This window comes from Catharus ustulatus, chromosome 5 (genome assembly GCF_009819885.2).
Source record: "Catharus ustulatus isolate bCatUst1 chromosome 5, bCatUst1.pri.v2, whole genome shotgun sequence".
In the NCBI taxonomy this organism is placed as follows: Eukaryota; Metazoa; Chordata; class Aves; order Passeriformes; family Turdidae; genus Catharus; species Catharus ustulatus.
In genome coordinates this window covers 72,916,629-72,936,812 of record NC_046225.1, presented here as the reverse complement: position 1 = coordinate 72,936,812, position 20,184 = coordinate 72,916,629, and the positions used below count along the sequence as shown (strand labels likewise).

At 38.7% G+C, this 20,184-nt stretch overlaps 1 protein-coding gene across 1 annotated transcript in view; it reads left to right on the top strand.

Annotated features, from left to right (window-relative positions):
• CTNNA2 (catenin alpha 2) overlaps positions 1-20,184 on the top strand; it is a 406,333-nt gene that overhangs the window by 364,780 nt on the left and 21,369 nt on the right. The window contains 4 exon segments of the mRNA XM_033060738.1: positions 4,210-4,323; positions 7,509-7,690; positions 10,002-10,107; positions 12,648-12,782. Of these exon segments, the coding sequence (XP_032916629.1) occupies positions 4,210-4,323; positions 7,509-7,690; positions 10,002-10,107; positions 12,648-12,782 (537 nt within the window).

Below are 20,184 nucleotides of genomic sequence, written 5' to 3'. Positions count from 1 at the left end.
TGTTTAAGCCATTAACCATTTCAGTCTCTCACACCAAGCCTGACAGAGTTCAGGAAGCATTTGGATAATGCTCCCAGGAACAAGTAGTGACTCTTGGGGATGTCTTGTGCAGGACCAGAAGCTGGACTTTGATGTTCCTTGTGAGCTTTTTATTCTATTATTAACTCCATTTCTATTCTACTCTGTCATTAAGAGATTTTCAGTCCTTGGGAGAAGATCTCAGCAAAAAATGACTGCTGGGTCCTCAGCCCCCACTGTCTGGGTGTATTAATGCTCTTCTCTGCCACCCTGCCAGGTTTAGCCACCATCACCTCTGGGGCAGCCACTGTGGTGAAATCCAAAGTGCTGCAACATTTCAGGTCCTCTGTAAAACCAGATCTCGTGCAGAATCCCATCATCTTTTGAAACATCCTGTCTCCAAAGGGTGTTGTGAGGTCCAGTGATTCCACTGAGTGCCTGCTGCTCCCCAGATTGTATTTGAAGTGTTAGATTTTACTGTAGATCCCCAAACAACAGAAAACCTGCAGTGAGAGAGATTCTCTGAATGAGGACTCAGGTGCTGCTTGCAGCTGAGTCACTCAGGCTGCAGTGGCACCAAAACAAATGTACAAAACAGTGTGGAGTTGGGTTTAAAAGCTTCTTGTAAAGTCTGAGTTTTTCCTCCTTGTCTTTTAGAATTAGAGGGAATTTTCATTGTAAAAAATAGGGGAGTATCTTTTCATCCTTCAGTCTTTGCTGTCATTACAGGGTTAGCTTGACTTGGTGTTCACAGTGATGAAATTCTTGTAATTGCCTCTTAGGATTTTTAAGTGCATAGCAAAGTGGGGTTTCTGTCTTCATCAAGTACATTTGAGTTGGTGAAACATGAAACAAATAGCATTTTTAAATCTGCATATATATGCCATTTTATGACTTATACTTGTACAATTCACATTTTCATACTGCAGTCACGGAAGGAAAAATATGACATAGAAGGAAAATATTTTGTTCTCAGGAAGCTCTTCAGTCAAACAGCCAGAGATATTTTAAAAAAATGTATATATTCCAATGCCTAGAAGTTGAAAGTCACCATATTCATATTAGAAATAAAACATGCATCTTAAAAGAGAAAGCATATATTTATTGTGTGATTTATCTGGGATTGTGAAAGATTCTTCTTCACTGGAAGACTTCCTCTGAGTTAGATGAATGTTGTGTGTAGTGGAGATACTTGAAAAAATATTTGGAGATATTTGAAAAAAAATGTAGTCTTGGGAAGTCTTATGGCATGTCCTACAAAACAGATTAAAAATTATGAAAATGATCCATTTTTCTGCTGAAATCAGTCAGTGAAAAGAATCCATTAGTTTTGAATATTACTCTAGCTTATTCTGCCACTGGTGGCTGCCAGCTCTGTTTGGAAGCTGTCTCCAATCTCAGATCTGTGATTCCTACATTTGTGTAACCATAAATCCAGGTGTCTGCAAGACAGGATCAGTCTTTCCATCTTCCAGCTCAGAGAAATGAAGTCTCAGACTCTGTTGTCTTGGAAACAAGGTTTTAAATATCAAGGTCCTGTTAGCTGTACACAAAAATTAGAGTTGTTCTGGTATGTTTAGAAGGCCTTGCTAAGAAAGTCAAATTCACTATAATTTTATTTTTTACACCTTTGTGTCTAAACAAAAGGGAGACCCTATTTTATATGGGCTGCATCTCCAGGGGATCAGCTGGGACAAAGCAATGGTGCAATGGTGAAAAGGGTGAAAATGTTTGAAATGGCAGCATACAGATAAAAGTTAACCCCACTTCTTCACCCTAAAGCAAAATGCTGTTTGGGGAAGAAAATGAGTGTAAAATTCACCACACTTGAAAACATGAAGAGAGTGAATCTGAAAGATCACTTTGAATTAGATCTCACTTGTACAGAGGGGAAATAGGAAGATGTCCTGTGCTTGTAGTATATTGCTAACAGCTGCATTACTTGCCCTTTTGGTTTGCACTGCATTTTCTCCAAGTTCAACATTTATACCCATTAAATTTCAGTCTTTTAAAGACCACAGGTTTTAAGATCATGAATGTCAGACAGTAACAGCAATACATTTTTTTTCTGGATATTTCTTCAATAAGTCTTTGCATAGAACTTTCAAAATATTTTTTTCCTTTTAAGAGGCAGCCTCATGTCCTTACTAGTTACTGTATTGAGATGTAATATTATGAATATTACATATTTACTTCAAGTCTGACTATTAAAGCCTTGGAAAGGACTGCACATTGTGTTTTATAATCTTATTTATAAAAGTGGAGACAGAAGAAGCTAAGAGGAGTGTATTTGGGCTGTGAAAGGGTACTGGCTTTACAATGATCAGTGCAACTGGTTCTTTGAGTGGACTTGGAGGGTAGGGAAGAGCCAGCTGGTTTATTGAAGCTCTCCACCCTGTTCTTGTTCTAAACAGCAAAGCCTGGGCAGATGAAAAGCTGAGTCTTGTGATAGAAAATACTCTTTGCTCAGGGAGTTGTAGGATTCTCTTTGTAGCTTGCTTTTTTATGACAGATTTTAAGGTTTCATCCTGCCCTCGGGCAGCTGAGCAAAAGGACCAAAGAGATTAAAGGTGACTGGAAAACAAGACCATTGGTCATTATGATGATGGGTACCAATCCTTCTATTTTACCTGTTACAGTGCAGAGAAAGTAAATTCATTTTTCATCTAAACTTCTTCTCCTGCCTGTGCTGTTCCACACACTCTGTGCATGCCTCTCTCCAGAGGTGCAGCCCAAGTTTCATCACCACACTGCCACACTTGGTTATTTTTTTCCTCCAGCACTCAGCACCAAAACACATATTTAATTCCTACTCTTCAAGTCAGATGAGGATGGCTGTGTTTTCCTCTCCCCATCCTGTGCACTTCACCCTGCAGCTACAAACAGTGATGTGCACTTGGTGTTGGAAGCCAGGCTGGAGCAGAAATCTCGCCAGGAGACTCCTCTGCATTCCTTAGAGGGGTTGGAGCCGTTCCTGGTGTCTGAGCATCCTCCAGACAGAGCTGTAATGACAACTGGCAGTGATTAGCACCTCTGCTAGAAAACTTGACGTTGCCTCCAAGCACCAAATGCCAGCCTGGATGATTTCTTCTGTAGTGCTTTGGCCTTCTAGGCTGTCACTGGGGGTGGTGGGTGTCCAGCAAGGTGGGGGTTTCTCTGCAGTCACTGTGGGTTTTTTTTCCTGTTACCTCTGTCATGTGTGGTACCAGCAGAACTTAACTCATGGCCAAGATGTTGTACCAGATACTATTCAACCATAAAATGGAATATAATCTTCTTTCTAAAGATTCCATTTTTTTGCACCATCTGTATTAAATATTGTACTAAATAGTGATGTTAATAACACTATCTCTCTGTATAAAAATAAGGACATTTTTTCTCTGAATTTGTTGCTAGAAGGTGAAAAAAATCCCAAATAAACAAGTCCATCAATTATGGTTTTTTTCTTCTTCCTTCCAACATTTTAAATAATGTGAAGCCTGGAAATGCATAGCTTGATTTAATCAATCTTCCAAGAAACCTTCCCATCATTTGTAGCAGCTGCAGTGGTGGTCATGGTCTCAGCTGGGGGATGAGTCAAACTCCAAAGCTCTGTCTATGGAAAGGACCATGGGAACAAACAAGATCACACAGATTATAAATCTCATGTTTCTTTCAAAACCAGTTGACATCATTTACAATTTCTTTCAATGGGAAATCTCTTATTTGCTTTGATAAATTTTTCTTCTAGGATTTTAGTTGCTTTTTCCCAGGTATTTACTTTCTCTTTTGAAGATTACATGTAGCTTCCAGTAACATAATACTGTTAGTGTCCATTTATATATGAAATAACATTATTTTGAAATACTGCTTTCCAGTTGTTAGTGTTTCTAAAGGATATTTGTTCCTGGAACTGCATTCATCATGTTAACAGAGTTAAGAGAAATTGCAGCAAGAAAAGTTGTGGCAAGGTAATGACAAATGCCATTTGTAAAGAAAACTAGGGTTGAAACAATTTAATTTTTAAGACAATTCAATTTCAGTTCCTGACTGCTGGGGCAGACAAATTCATTTCAGAGGCGAACAGAACAGCCTTTCCTGGGCAGGTAGTCAATGAAATAAGAGCTCCCTGTGCACAGGACTTGCTCTGTGTCCTTTTTAAGTTTGTCATCCCCTCTCTGTGGTTTTCTCTCTGTGTCTCTCTCTCTCCAGACCCCTGAGGAGCTCGAGGACGACTCAGACTTCGAGCAGGAGGATTACGATGTGCGCAGCCGAACGAGCGTCCAGACCGAGGATGACCAGCTCATTGCTGGCCAGAGTGCAAGGGTGAGTACAAACCCACACACTCCAGTGGGTGTCCAGCAGTGAGCAATAAAATCAGCCTCAGAAAGCAAAGGCAGTGATTGCCAATCCTCAGGGCTGTTTAAGAAAGGATGGGACCAGGCTGATGGAGCTGTTGAAGGTTTTTTTCATGTCAGACCTATTTAAGTAGCATTTATTGAATGATCTTGAGGCTTTTGTGGTGCCTAGTATCAGCTGCTTGCTCCAGCTAGTGCTGTAAGAGAAGGCTTTGCAGGTTTGGAATGTGCTGAAATCGTGGGAGTAGTCAGCAAATTAAAAAAAAAAAAAAAAAAAATCCCATCAGGGCACCATGTGCTGTATCCAGAGAAATCTTACATTAGTCATGTTTCCCAGTGTGCAAACCTGTCAAAATGATCTGTTTAAGCTACTGAGTAGTCCCTGTAATTTAATTGTAATTGAAGACATTTGCTACTGAGTCAATGTAATTTTACCAGGGTAATTACATCATGATAAACTCCAGTCACTGTGATTTGCGGCCTCAGCTTGTGCATGGGGATTGCAAATTAAGCTGATGAGTGCTTTGGGGGTCACAGGTGCTGGGGAAGTGAAGTCTGTTAACACTCAGGAATATTCCTGTTAACACTCAGGATTATGCCACCCTCTGATGAATGTTTACCTTTTACTGAATAGGCTTCTCAGCTCAGATTATTTTTAAAAAAAATCAGAATGTAATTTTATATTTATATCATGAAAATATATTTGACTGGAAAGAAAGCTTTTTAAAATAAAAGCCTTTTAACATTTTCCAGGAGAGAACCAGTGGGAAACTGGAATTATTTGAATTATTTTCATGGCTGTTTCACACAAATCTGGTTTATTCTGATGTGCTAGAAGTGAAGCTATGGACTAAATAAGAGGGATCCTCCCCACACACTCAAACACCAGCAAAAGTTGGGAACTGGAATGGGGATTTCTTACCTTGGAGTCTGGAAGAGGATTTGTAGGGCTGAGAAGCTAAAGACCAACAGGCAAAGATGCTGCAAAACCTTGGAGGGTCAGGACAGAGGAGTTTGCAGCTGCTGTGCTTGGGGCTTGACACAAAGGTTTTACACCCTGAAAAGAAACAGTAGAGTAAAAAAATCTGAAAGAAGCTTACTCAGAGCTGTGGGAGAAATGCAAGGCATGGAGCCAGTGGAATGGGCAGAGATTTCTTTTTGTCTTAATTTTTTTTCCCCTGAATATTGAATATAGATGGTAAATAAACCATACCATGTATCAGAAAAACTGGAGATTTATCATGGCATCTCTAAGGCAAAAAATACCTGGATTCCTTACTGTGAGACTGGTGACAGAACTGTTCTGGATGTAGCTGACTATCTTTTGTGATTTTTGTATTTTAAAGGGCATGAAGTCATGCTTGAAATACTCAAAGTATTGATTACTAAAATCTCAGGTATAACAGAAATGAGATACAGTACAGATTACTTTGTTACATTTAAAAGCCTTTTTAATCTTTTTGGTTACATTTAGGATTGGGTAGCATGTCTTCCTTTCTTGATCTGAAACCCAAGTAAAGACTGCAGTAATTTTTCTTACTAAGAATTGAGTTCACCTGGGGATTTAGGAGTCTTAAATTCTATTACATTTATTGTGGTTATTATTACTGCTGTACTTAAAACCTTCTGCTTTGATCAGCTACACACTGTATAAACATAATATATCATAAAGACAGTTCCTGAATAACATAGATTGCAGTGTGGCACAGAAAGCAACAAATCATAAAAACCTAAAAGGGAAATATTCTAAGCAGAAGCTTCCCAGTCCCCAGTCTGGAGTGCTCAGCAGAATAGAATTTTATCTGAACCTTTTCTGTAGAAAAGATGCAAAACACTTTGATTTGTGCAATGTAATGGATTTGTTTAATATGCTTACTCCATAAGGCTCTTAGTGTTGCAGTGGAAAGACTTGTGTTGGTCTTCAGTAGAAATAAAACTGGAATTTACAGGCTGCATTTGCTATAGGGTATGGCTGCTTTGAAAGCACATCAGCAGCTGGAACAGAAATATTAAAGCACTGTTTACCAGTTTAAAGAGTGTTCAGGTGAAGCTGCCACTTGAAGAAACCGCAGGCAAATCATTCAGATAAACTTCCCAAATTTCACTACTCCTATCACATTCTCTTAACTTCAGTTAATTTCCTCAGTTCTGTTGTTTAATGTGCATTTTATATATTTATTTATTAGCTTGACTTACACTTCATTTTTTCTGTGCAAAGACAATTATGCTAACATTTGAAACTGCTGAGTTACATTGATAAGGCCTAATTAAAACTTGTCTTGAATTTTAATTTGATTAACTTGCAAATTTCTCATTTTCTGATCTACTGTGTATAACCCTTTTTAATTTTGGTTTTGGAAAAGGTCAATTACGAATTTTTAAAAGCCAAGAGCATTTTAAGAATATGTAGAAAAAGACTTCAGCTGATTGAAAGTGACATAAACAAGAAAAAAATGTAATGACACTTAAGTATGTGTCACACCCCATTAAATGCATAATGTGGTCTTCAGAGCCCCTAGAGCCAAATAGAAGCTTAGCTTGGAAATCATTATTCAAAGTGTCCATTTGATCTTCAGAAGTAATTATTATAATTTTTTAGGGTTTCTTTGGAGGGGAGCAGGAACTTTGTGCTTTGTTGATGCTGAGGCAGATCAGTACCAACCTGTTCAGTGCCTTTTTGCATCTCTTCCAAGAGAAAATTAGAACACTAAATATCATTTAAAAGATATGCTTGCTACAATTCACTTCAAATGTATTGTCTTGTGTGTCACAGTTTATTTTAGTGTTGTGTTAATCTGAAATCTTCTATTTCTGACAGAGGATGAGACTAAGGGAGACACAGCAATTCAGTCTGCCTTTTCCCATAAATGTCACTCGTTTTATTCTTCCTCATAATTGAGATTTAATCCTCCTTTGTCAACTGGTGAATAACGACAACATCGTAAATATAAATTTTATCATCTTGAAACTGCAAGAAGAGGCATAAACACGCTGTGATTGTGCTTTTGCCTGTCCTGACAGAAATCAAATGCCTACAGGATTTTGCTTGGCATCTTCACCTCCCACAAAAAGAAACTCAAGCTGTTGGGACCACTGGAAAGATGCAGTTTTTAGCTTCCTTTTGTTCATGCCCAACTCCTGTTTTTTCTCCAGGCTATCATGGCTCAGCTGCCTCAGGAGGAGAAGGCAAAGATTGCCGAGCAGGTGGAGATATTCCACCAAGAAAAGAGCAAGCTGGATGCAGAGGTGGCCAAGTGGGATGACAGTGGCAATGACATCATCGTGCTGGCCAAGCAGATGTGCATGATTATGATGGAAATGACAGATTTCACCAGGTAAGGACAAAATAACCCCAGCTGAGGAGCTCAGATGTGCCACATCTTCCCTTTTCTGCTTGATTTGGAGCCTTTTGGGATAATTTGCTGTGGTTTTGGGGACCACAAGAACACTGATCCTATACACTGCCCTGGGTATTTTTCCAAATGGGATTAATCACGTGAAGTTTTTGTGCTATTTGCAGGTCTCTTTTATTTGCAGATCATTTTGTATTTCAGCAGCAAAGTTAGTCTGTGACCTTACAGACACTCAGTGACATTTCGTTTAGTACCCATCCAAATGCATGTGCCTCTCTGAACTTTCAACATTTCAGCAAAATTTGTGTCAATCAAAAATAATGGCAAAACTATTTATATCACTGAACTTCCTTCCAAAAAAATCCCAAATGAAATGAAACTGGTTTGATCTAATGTTTTGTGGGAGTCTGACAGTAATGATTTTTTTTTTGCTTTCATTTCTTTTGTCTATTGATGTCTTGTTCTTCTCTAATTGCAGAGCATCCAAAGGCCATTCATTAATGATACAATGTAAACAGAATTATTGTCTTTAACTATGGTCATATTGTTAATCACACCAGGGAGAACAGTTTACAAGATTCTTTAATTCCAGATCACCGTAGTAAATTAAATTTTGTTCAGTGTTTATTTTTGAAGTGGGTTCAAAAGTTTAAATGGTATTTATCAAAATGTGATTACACAAAACAGGATGAAAATCCTCCTGGTTTTTTTCAGGATTAAAGTCAGACATCCATTTCTTCATCTCTTTGTGCTGTCCCATCCCTGGAAGTATCAAGGCCAGTTGGTTTGGGCTTGGAGCAGCCTGGGATAGTGGCAGGGGGTGGAACTGGATGGACAGGATATTTTACGGAATTCTGTAAAATTTCTTTAATACAACTTCTTTTGTACTTGTATTTTCTTGGTGTCTCTGATCCTTCTGCCAGCAAAAAATACCATCAAATCTGCAAACAGTGTCATTATCATGGAAGGATGAAATGATGGCCTAAAGCAACACCCCAGAATATGCACAGTTTCTGCAACCTCATGCACAACCTTTGATATATTGAACATGAAATTAAAAAGTTTTATAATTATATTTTCCAGCATCAAAAGGACAAAACTAATTTGAGAATGAGATAAAAACTATTGACACATTTGAAGTAAATAAAAAAAAAAATCAAAGTGCACCTCTGTCTGCATCAGATTGAATAACAAGTTGTTTAATATATTCCATTAAAACAGAAACAAGCCCTTCACACCTTTGTGGTTGGCTCTAACCTCAGCAGTGTTAGAGTAGAATAATGTTTCAAATGCATGGTGTTTGTGACAGTCAGAGCTGCTCATGTAATTAATGTAGAAGTGCATGAGGACACCAAGAAATATTTTTGCTGCAGTTCAAGTTCACCAGAAATGGGATACTTGTATTTCATCTGTTTAAGGTGGTAATGAAAGCCTGGAAAGAAGATTGAAGTGGAAATATGTTTCAGCATGTTGTTCTTGCCATTACTGATTTTAAAAAATCCAAAAATAATGCAATGTTGTGCTTAGAAAAAAATGCCTTCTGTTTCATTAAAAAAAAAGTTTGATCATAATGTGATTTTCCACATTAAAAAAAATGGAAAATGAACTCACTTCCAGTTGAGACTGTCTCAGGAGCAGCAACAATTTTATTGGTACAAGCAGGATTAAAGTTTTGAGTCTGAAGCAAACTCAGGAAAGTCTGTGGAGATCTTTTGTCTTAATTCATTTTGGTAGCTTTAATGACTAAAGTCAGAATTTTGTGCATCAACTTAAAAATACAGTGAAAGATCAGGCTTAAAGCTAATTGTATAATTGTATGTTTTAAGTGTAACATTCAAGTGTGGAAAATAATGATTATGCTTCACCTCTCTTTATTTTCCAACAACAAATCTACTAGAAAAAAGCTTTCTAAAATGTGACATTCTTGCCCTAGACATGATGGGCTGAACATTTAGCACTGGCTTGGGAATCACATAATTTTGAAATAGTTGTGTATTCCAGGAACAACATGGGCTTAATGAGCACTTAAAAATGCATATACTGTTAAGTACAGCTCCTGTGCTCGAAGGCACCATCGGACTAAATTGCCAGAGAGGCATTTTGTAAGGGAGAGGAAATACAGCAGACAGATTTCTTAATCAAGCTGCACTACAAAGTACTTAAAAGGCAAAATTGTAATAAATTAAGAAGACATTTGTGTTATTATTTCAAAGTGGAGCACTCAACAGGGTCACTGAAACTGTTGCTTTTTGTGATTTATTGAGATTGTGGGTAATTGTCTTGTGTTTCACAGAGGGAAGGGCCCCCTGAAGAACACATCTGATGTCATTAATGCAGCCAAGAAGATTGCAGAGGCAGGATCCAGGATGGACAAACTGGCACGGGCAGTAGCTGATCAGGTAGCCCCAAAATGAGCTGAAATACAACATAACCTCTATGGATGAGTGGCATTTTGCAGGAAAATTTTCTTACCAGAAAATTCCCTGCTGAGAGTCTGGATCCTGATCTTCCCATTGGATAGGAGTTGGTTTTTCTAGACCCATCAGCATTTTGCAGAACAAAATAAATGTTATAATGGGGTTTTTTTAGAAAGCCATAAATAGGTCTCTCCAAAGCTCAGAAATGCCCGACTTGTTCTCCAGCCTCACATCTAGGCCTGCTAGAATTAGATAGAGACTCTTACAGGTTGGAAAAGACCTGTGAGATCATCACACCCAAAATGTATTTGCTGTTCAAAAAGCAGCAGGGATTTGGATGCTCCATTCCCTTTGCCAGCTGCCTAGGAAACTGTAGATTCTTTTTGGTTCATTCTTCCTGCATTTTTCCCTTCATTTGGCACTTTACTCCTTCAAGGTTTCTGACTCCCTGTATTCTGGTTTACCCCAGTGTATTCTGCATGTTGTGGGGTCTATGTCCTCACTTCCTTACCAAATTCATGTCACAGCTGGACTGATGACCTTGCTGTATATATATTTTCAGATTGGATTATCTGTTCACCTAGAGAGCAAGAGCAAGTATTGTATTAAATGCCAAATTTCAAATCCAGGTCCTACATATGTAATTTGAGATTCAGGCAAATTAAATTTCATTATTTTTCCCTTTGTAAATTTCTTATAGTTTCTTTAATTTCATTGTCATCAAGAGAAAATTTGCTGGAACTGGTAACTTCCTTGCCTCTAGTGTTTCTCTTCAAAATAAGAATGTCATTTTCTTCTTCAAGTAAGAGTGTGATAGTGTCTAACATACTCTGCCATGGAATAGCTGCCCATTTTCCTGTAACCTCAGAAATCTTGGGTTTAGGTGTTCTTCAGCAGCAGCAAGGACTTTGTTGTAGTTAACCCATTCCAGTCCTTCAAATGCAGCATCTGTTCATTTTAACACAAGAAAGAAGAAATCCATCTGTCAGCTGATGAAATTCCTAGTCTGCAGTATTTGCAGAGGTGGAATATTTTAAAGAAAGAAACAGAAGGAGACTTGTTATGCTTAGAGTGCCTTGACTTGAGTCACATTTTAACTTTCAGAGGACTGTTACCCTAATAATAAAAAGTGAAATTATTTTGAGAAGAAGTATTTGTTTTAATGCTTGCACTGTAATGATATTTCCTAGAACTCTCATGCAATATAAACTTTTTGTGGACAGTTACATTTTTAATTATTGTTCCAATGAGTCCTTACATTTTTTTTCTCTCCAAGGTATTTATATTTAAAGCATTTACAGCTCTGCAGAAGTATTGCTTTAAATTCATTCCTTTCAGTTCATAAACTTCAAGAACTGGGTAAATATTTTTATATTAAATTGGCACCAGTAGGAAGGTGTTTTAGGGAATTAATGCCTGAAAGGTGTGGCAACTGTCTGAGGAAGAGAGGCTCTGTAGCAGCCACAGCGAAGCTCCAGCTTTGTTTATTATTAGTTTTAAATGACAAGAAAAAATCCAGGTGACTCCATTTGGGGTTATAGACAACAATATATCCAAAATATATCCAACTACTTCTGCATGAACACATTCCCTGCCAGCATTAGCTGCTGGGGCCAGAGCAGTGATGTCAAGGTAGGAGCTGTGATGCTGTTGACTCACATGCATTTAATTCAATCAGTTTTTCTTGAAAGGCTCTGATATTTTTTTTTCTTAATTGAGCATAAACTCTGTAAGGTGATAAAAAGGCATATTTGGAATCTCTGTTTCCCAGGCTATGCAGGACCATTGTCAGGCTTGGCTGGGTGGCCCCTGAGAGTATTTATGGGAGACATGCTGTTAGCACTGGACCCTTTTAGCTCTGTTTCATCAGAGTGAATTACTGAGGTCTGTTCTCCTGAGGCAAGAACTGAATATTAACCACGAGGCTGTTGTTTGTTATGCTGTTGATATTGTGAGGGATGATGCAGTTTCTATTAACAGTCCCAGAGACTATGAATAAATTGTACTGGGCCCTTTCTGGTTCTATTGATTATGAAACCCTCACAGCATCCAGCACATTCGACCTAATCTAATCCTCTGAATGTCTGCACAAATGCCAGGGGAGCTGCCAGGCAGACAAGAGCTGGCATTAGAGTGGGGGTAACCACTCAGAACTGGGTTTATCTGGACATTAACTTGTCCATATTGGATGTTAATTTGGATGTCCAGCAGGCATCCTGGGGTTTCAAGTTAAACCTGGTCTTTTGGCTGCTCAGTGCAACTCCATAAATTAATGCAGAGCATAATTTAATTTTTTTCTTGTAATAATTCTGATAAAGAGGTTTCTCATTTTTCAAAAAGGTAGATTGCATCTTTAGGTTGCATTTCATAAATCTTGAGTTAAAGGAAAGGTAGAATTTGAGTTTTCACATTTATGTAGTACCTTATGTAAAGACAATAATGCACACACTGCCACTATGTGACTACCTGTCTCTAATCTGATGAGCTCAGCTCCATCTAATCAGTGTTTGTGCTGTCTGCAGTGCCCAGACTCAGCCTGCAAGCAGGACCTGCTGGCCTACCTGCAGCGCATTGCCCTGTACTGCCACCAGCTCAATATCTGCAGCAAAGTGAAGGCAGAAGTCCAGAACCTGGGAGGAGAACTCATTGTATCAGGGGTAAGCTGGGATTTGTGTTTAGCCATTTGTTTCCCATGTAGCATTTGAAAGGGAGCATTTTTGATATCAATAATGTACAAAACAAAACCCACTGATTCATAAGCAAGGTTGTTTGTTTTTTTTTTTTTAATTCTATCGCCATTATTCCAGTTCTTACAGTAACTTGTGTAGAGCAATTTGATTTTCCAATTACCCTTTGTTTATACTAACCTTGTAGAATCTTCATTCTTCCAAAAGAAAAGTAATTTCATAGCCTAGAAAGTCATTGCCAAGCTGTGAATATTATAATTATTTTGAGCTTTTGTATATTTGCTCATTATAAATCTTCTTTCCTTTGTTACTACTGGTAATTTCCTTCCTCTGTGCAGAAGCCAACTCTGTATGAAGTGCATATTGTTAAGATGGTGATGACTAATGGGATTCATTCACTCAGGTTCCAATGCACGCTAGGTTTAGCAAAAGACTGGAAGGCCAGCAAATTATTTTAAATTTTGATGCATATGCTGTTTTCAAATACTATTGCAAGCACAGTGATTATATACTCTAATACTACCTAGTTACTTCAGTTATTTTCCATGCACACTACAAACTTCTTACACACAGCCTTTTGTAGAAATAAAGACAGGCAGCAGTAATATTATAAGCAATGAGTTTTTTACATTTTTAATTTTTTTTTCCTTCTCCTGTGTTGGCCTTTGAGCCTCTGGGAGTATGCTAGAACCAAAAAGAAGCAATGACTGCTCTTTATGATTTTTTTTTTTTACACTAGTTTAGCCCCATGACACCTTTGCTATCCTCTAATTCAAGTACAGACCATATATATGTAAATTTGTAACACATTCCACTCTCCTGAGTGTTTTCAAAACAACAGTGATTTGCGAGACCTAAGATGCTCAAAACAAATTGTTTCCAAATGTTTTTGTTTGGAAAAAGCACCCTTTCATTGTTTAAGCCCAATCAAGTACGAAGATTATTAGGACAACAAACTTGTGCCCTTCATTCCATCCATAAGATTCCCCAGTGGCATCACTGGCCTTCCTCAAACATATCAGAAGTCACAGAAAGTGTTCTCAGTCACATAACAATTTTTTTTTTTTTTTTTGCAAAGCACTATAGAAGGTCTTAAACATTTGCCAGGCTTTCTTGGATCAGGCATTCTGAAGTCATATACACAATCCTAAAAGGAGCTCCTTAAAGGTTCCTGTATCTGTCCTGCAATTGGTCTTCACTTCTTGACGTATGTACGTATGTAATTTTAATGCCTTGATCTTCCCACAGCAATGAAAAGATCCTCTTCCATTTTCCTGACACCAGCGGCGTGCTCTGTCCTTGTATCACTGACAATTGCAATGATCCTTTCTTACCTCCTGCCATCTGGGTCCAGCCTTTCATGCCCATTGAGTTGTCATGTTCATCTCTCTCAAACAATTCCCCGAATCAGTGCTTCTCCTGGCTTGGCTTTTGTGGTTGTGTGTGTTTCTTTTTTCGAGTCTCTTTATTCAGTGTTTGTGGATGCTGAATAAGCCATTGTGAGCCTTGCGCATCTCCTCGTTCCCGGAACATCCCCATCCGTTGTGGAATTATCAGTGGCCAAACTGCTTGAGTTCATCATTCCAGTCTGGCATTGTTGGCACCCGCTGCTTCCCAGGCTCCATCACCATTGTGTTTCTGTTTGGTGGGGTTTTCACAGTCAGTCTCAAAGGCAAAATGAGCTTCAAGCACGGAAATTGTTTGGGTCTGTTCCAAAGACTCGGTAAAACCGACCTACAGAAAATTTGAAGATTGCCCAGCTTGCTTCTTCTGCTGGTGCTCTGAGCAGGAGGAGGTATAGAGAGCTGAACTCCTGTGCTTCCCTTTGTGAGAACATTATCTTGTGATCTGACATGACCCAGTCAGTGCAGAGCTTCCCTGGCAGTGTTTTCTGAGCTGTTGATCTTCAGGGTGCTGGGTACTGTATGCTCCTTTGCTATCCAGAGGTCTGGTATCCAAGTGCACATCCACATCTGCTTGTCTACTTGCTGCTTCTGCTTCCATCTTCTTCTTCATTCTCTCTTGGATAGCCAATTACAAATAAACAGTATTTTATTTATGCTAAAATGAAATACCATTATTTGGCAACTTGCATACAGTACAATGTTAGAAGTACCATAGAAATCCAGAACTCAAGCTTCCCAACCTATGCTAAGTAAGTTTCTGTGATTGTGCTGCATTTAAGTGTTTTGATGTAAATATCAAACACCATGACAATTATTACAATATTGCAATTTACTACTGTGTTTACAAAGAACCACGAGACAATTCAGATTGATCCAACAGATGACTTCAGAACTATTATGGGAGTAGGATCTCTGCTTGAATTTTTTCATTATTAAGAATATTAATCAATATTTATAAATGAAATGAATGTATGCATATGTATGTTTGGATCTTTGTGTGGGTGTATGCATATTTATATATAAAGGAAAGAGACATAAAACCAATTAAAAGCTAAAAGACAGATGAAAGCCACCCCACAGTTCTTACAGTTTTGTTAGAGAAAAATATGTTGCAACAACTTCAAAACTACTGTGTACATAACATTTAATGTGCCGTATGTCTTTTGATGAAACTTCTATTTCTTTTTTTTCCCCCAAGATTCAGTAGTTCATAATGGTTTACCTCTGAAAATAAGCATAAAGCTGATCTTGTTTGCTTTTTCCTCTATAGATTGGTATGATTCTAGCATAGCATATGAAGGGTCCTTTTTGGCATCAGTGGCTTTGCTGCAGATAGGAAAACAGATCAAAAAGTAAGAAAATGTCACAGTCCTGAATTGTAAATTATTTCAGTAAAGAACCCACTGTTATTTTCCCTTTTCTTTCTCCCATTCCTTTTTCTCTCCACTCTTTTTTCTCCTTTGATCTTTCCCATCAGACTCCCTCCATGCAGATAGCAAAATTATTTTTACCAGTTAAGTCAGACATGACAATTGGGAGTTAGCACACATCAGCTAATTCCTCATTAATATTAAAAGGGCAAGGACAATTTCTGTCTATTGACTTGGCCCTTTATGTTTCAAGGTGAGACTCTTAAATCCTGATTCCAATGGGGTTTTGAAAAGTAAAATAAGGAAAAACCCTAATAGCAATTCTTCAGTGAGGAGCCCTGGAAACACAAAAAAGAATGTGAGGAAAAAAATGAGCAAAAATGGTGAGGAGAATAGATAAAACCAAAAATATCAAAAATTGCAAAATATTTTTAAAATATTTTTAACTGTGTAAATGACAGCCTTGTTCCTAATAAAACTCTCTTTGACCTTGGTCCATAAACAGATATTCGTTTCTGTAATTTTAGATTTCAATATTCAATTTCTAGCTCCCCTCCGAGAATAAACAACCTCCTTTAATAAAATTATAGAGTAAAAGCACTTCAAAATAATTTGCTTTGTCTCTTGCTTTGGTTTATTTAAGGTAATGCATATTTGCTTCATAATCACTTGCAGTATTGTATTGGAATGAATCCTCTGAGGTGCTGAGAGTACACTGCTCTAAGTGCAGTAAATCCCATTTACATATACTTAGCTCTTGCTGATGGCCTTGCCTTTCTGTGGGAGCTACTTTTGTTCAATACAGTTGCTTTTAATGATGTTTCTTATTTGGATAAAAAAAAAAGATCCAACTTCTAACTCTAGGGCTGCTTTATTTTTTTAGCTTTCCTGTCTGCCTCTTGTTAGCAAGAGAATTACAATAAAACAAATCTATATATTCATTTCCTATTCTGGAATAAATATCCAGTTGTTCTGTTTACTGCTGCCCAGAAGCTGATCAGCTCATTTACCTACTATCCATTTAGGCTGTGAGCTTGCACTTTAAAATTCTTGTTTATGTTAGTAGATTTGTCACAGTTTTTCCTGTAGGAATAGATTGAACAGAATTTAAGAAAATCCTTTATCCAAGGCAGCTCCTTATCACGTTCAGGTTTGATTTAGAGCCCTACAGATAAAATCAGCTGTATTATCAGAAAATTTGCCAGAGTCTTAAACTTCTGAATCAGACAGATATGCAGTGTCATACAAAGTAGCAGCCATGTGCCTTTGAACACGGTCCAAAAGTATGGAATCAATAGCTAAAGCACACTCCAAACATAACTTCAGCTGCATCCAGTTCCCAGTTATTTTCCAAGTCCTATTTATCTTAACACAATAGGCTCAGCTGTTATACCTAGAGAAGGATTCCTATAGTCTGTTGAAGATACAAGACAGTGTTGTTAAGACTGAGAGTTTACCAAGATTGGTGAATTGAAGTGAGGAGTTTAGCAGGAACAGGAAGGTGAAAGGGCTGGAGCCACCCCATTGATTTTGGGTAGGACATGATGAAAATTGTCAAAACATCCAAAACAGGAAGCTGTATACATAAAAATATGAACACATACTGATATACTACAAAATAATTATATGTTTATTTGTGATCAGTGATAAAGTAAGGTAACCAGAAAGAGCCAGTCCTCATCAAATATGGATGAGCCTCATATTTATCAGAGATTAACAGTGAGCATCCAGCAGTATTTCAGATGAGCTCACCACTGGTTTCCCTATTAATTCTGCCTATGGATCTTGCATCTAATAAAAAGGGCTTCCATGTCCTACTTTTCTTTTAATTAAGGCTGAATCACTCTAAACTACCTCATACTGTACAAGCAAGTTGGTATGGTGTGGGCAGTAAAGCATCAAGTTACTATCTATTAATTCTACAGATTGAAAGAAAAATCAGGTAGTTTGAAGTTCACCTGTTATTAAAAGTGAGCAAGGCCATCTTCCACTGAATTTGGATTAAGAGTAGTTATTTAAGAGCCACTGATGGGGCATTTCATTTCCCTGAAACAGAAAGCCTTTTTGGGTAATTTTCCTTTGTTTAAAGTTGGCAGTCAGAGAGAACCTTTGCATTTAAAATACTTAAGAGAATGGAAAAAGTGTTGATTTGGAGGTTGGTAAACAGAGCAATTTCATTCTCCTGGACCAAGGAAGAATTGTGGATTATGTTGAAAGAAAGGTTCCTAAAGGGAGAGTTGCTAAATTGACAAAACTGTTGGGTTCCTTCACATAAAGATTCTCAGGAGTGCAAAATGGTTACTCAGCTAGCAACAAAATGAGTTTTGCCATAAATTTATAACAGAAATAGAACAACTGGCTCCCATATCCTTGTCTGTAAACTGTAGAGAAGTGGGTGAGGAGTTGGCTGCATGGTCACACTCAAAGAGCAGCAGTGAAGGGCTCACTGTCCAAGGGGACACCAGGGATGGGTGTGTTCCTCAGGGCTTGGACTGGCACTGTTTGATGTCTTTGTCACAGGATCAAGTGCACCCTCAGCCAGTTTTGTGACAGCACCAAGCTGTGGGGTGCCCCTGGCACGCTGGAGGGGAGGCATGTCATCCAGAGGGGGCTGCACAGGCTGGAGAGGTGGGGCTGTGAGGACGTGGTGAAGCTCAGTAAAACCGAGTGCAGGGTCCTGCAGCTGGGGCAGGGCAATCCCTGACACAAACACAGGCTGGGAGGAGAATGAGAGCAGACCTGACAAGAAGAGCTTGGGGAGTGTTGGTTGATGAGAAGCTCCACACCACCCAGCACTGTGCCCTGGCAGCCCAGAAAGCACACATTGCCTGAGCTGCATCCAGAGCACCCTGGGCAGCAGGGGAGGGAGGGGATGCTCCCCTTCTCCCAGGCATCCAGCCACAGAATAAGAGGACACAGTCTTAAGCTGTGCCAGAGAGGGTTCAGGTTGGACATTAAGAGGGATTTCTTTACAGAAAGGGTGATTGGGCATTGAAATGGGTGGTCCAGGGAAGTGGTGGAGTCCCCATCCCTGGAGGTGTTTAAGGAAAGACTGGACAAGGCACTCGGTGCCATGGTGGTGCTGGGTCATAGGATGGACTCAATGAGCTCAGAGGTCTTTTCCAACCTCAATGGTCCTGTGATTCTGTGGAAGCAGAGGGTGAAGAACAGCACTTAGGAAATAATACAGAACTAAGCCAAAGAAATAGGAGATATTAAATGTTCAGGGGAAGAAAGCCAAAAAAAAGCAAGAGAGGAGTATAAAATCAAAGAATTGCAGTGTTGGGAAAGGACTGAGATGTAGTCAGGACCATAGTTAGTTGAACTCCACAAAAATCTCTACTTTCCTAATATAACAAACAGAGAGAGAAAATCATAAACTCAGGATCTTTATTTTGACATTGTGAAAAGACAGCTTCCAGGACAGGAAGGCTGGGGCTGGGTTGTGAAAGGGAGACCTTGATCTATGCTGTATATTCAAGTAGCTCATGTAATCTGCTCTGGGAGACATTAGAGACACAAAAAGCACAGAAAGATGTTTTAGCTGGACAGTTTGGGTTGGAGATATATTTGAGTAAACTCTGCATAAGTGTTTGAATGTATACAGATATATTGATACATGTGAGGGTGAAACAGAGCCATAGTAAGTGTACTCAGTTCCAAAATACATGGCTGTGTGAAGCATATATACTTAAACAGGTTTGGATAAACCTTTATGGGGAACAAATTTGTTTGAAGTGACTAATTTAGGAGTCACCAGCTCCTGCTGGCAGAGAATGTCCCTCAGTACAGTGTCCATGAAGGGACTACCTGATGATGTGGTAACATAAAAAATTTATCATCCTGACACTGAGTCAATTTACTACTCCTAAAGGACAAAGGCACCAGTGAGTTATGCAGGTTAATCAAAATGAGTGCTGATAAAATCCCTGGTCATGTATTCATTACATACATTATATATGATGTATTTTACACAAGCTCTGTCTTAGGGCTTTCTCAGAGTTAAAACAGTGAAGGATTCTTAATTGTCCTATGAAACATCTAAAGATAAATTAAAGAAAAAAAAAATAAAAAGGCATAAATAGATGTACCTGTACTGGCTCTAAAGCTGTTTGCAATGCCTCTCCCAAATATGTGACAATAATAGGAATTTAGTTCATTATGTGTAGCTTACCTATTGCATCCCATTAAAAGGAGCACAGACCAGGAGCTCAGAGAGTTCATGCAGTTGGCTTCCTTGGAGGGATTCAAGCCTGGAGTAGGCAGTCTGTCAGCTGAGAAGATCTGATGTTGGTAATCAACTCATTTCAAGTTAAAAGTTACACAAGAGTCCTCCAGAGGTCTCTTTTAAGTGACATTTGTACAGCATTTGGATTCAGCCAAGTGAAAGATCCTGCAGGATCTTGTTCCTGTACCAGGGAGTTCACAGGGTTTTGCCTTTGTAAAAGGGGCTGGATTGGATGATAGTGCATTCCCTGAGCTTTGGGCATCAGGGGGATCATAACTGTGATCCACAGAAAACAACTGTGCATAAGCCTCTGGAAAGGTTAATTTATTTTCATTAATGTATGGCTGTTCCTTCAAAGAAGGTGGATG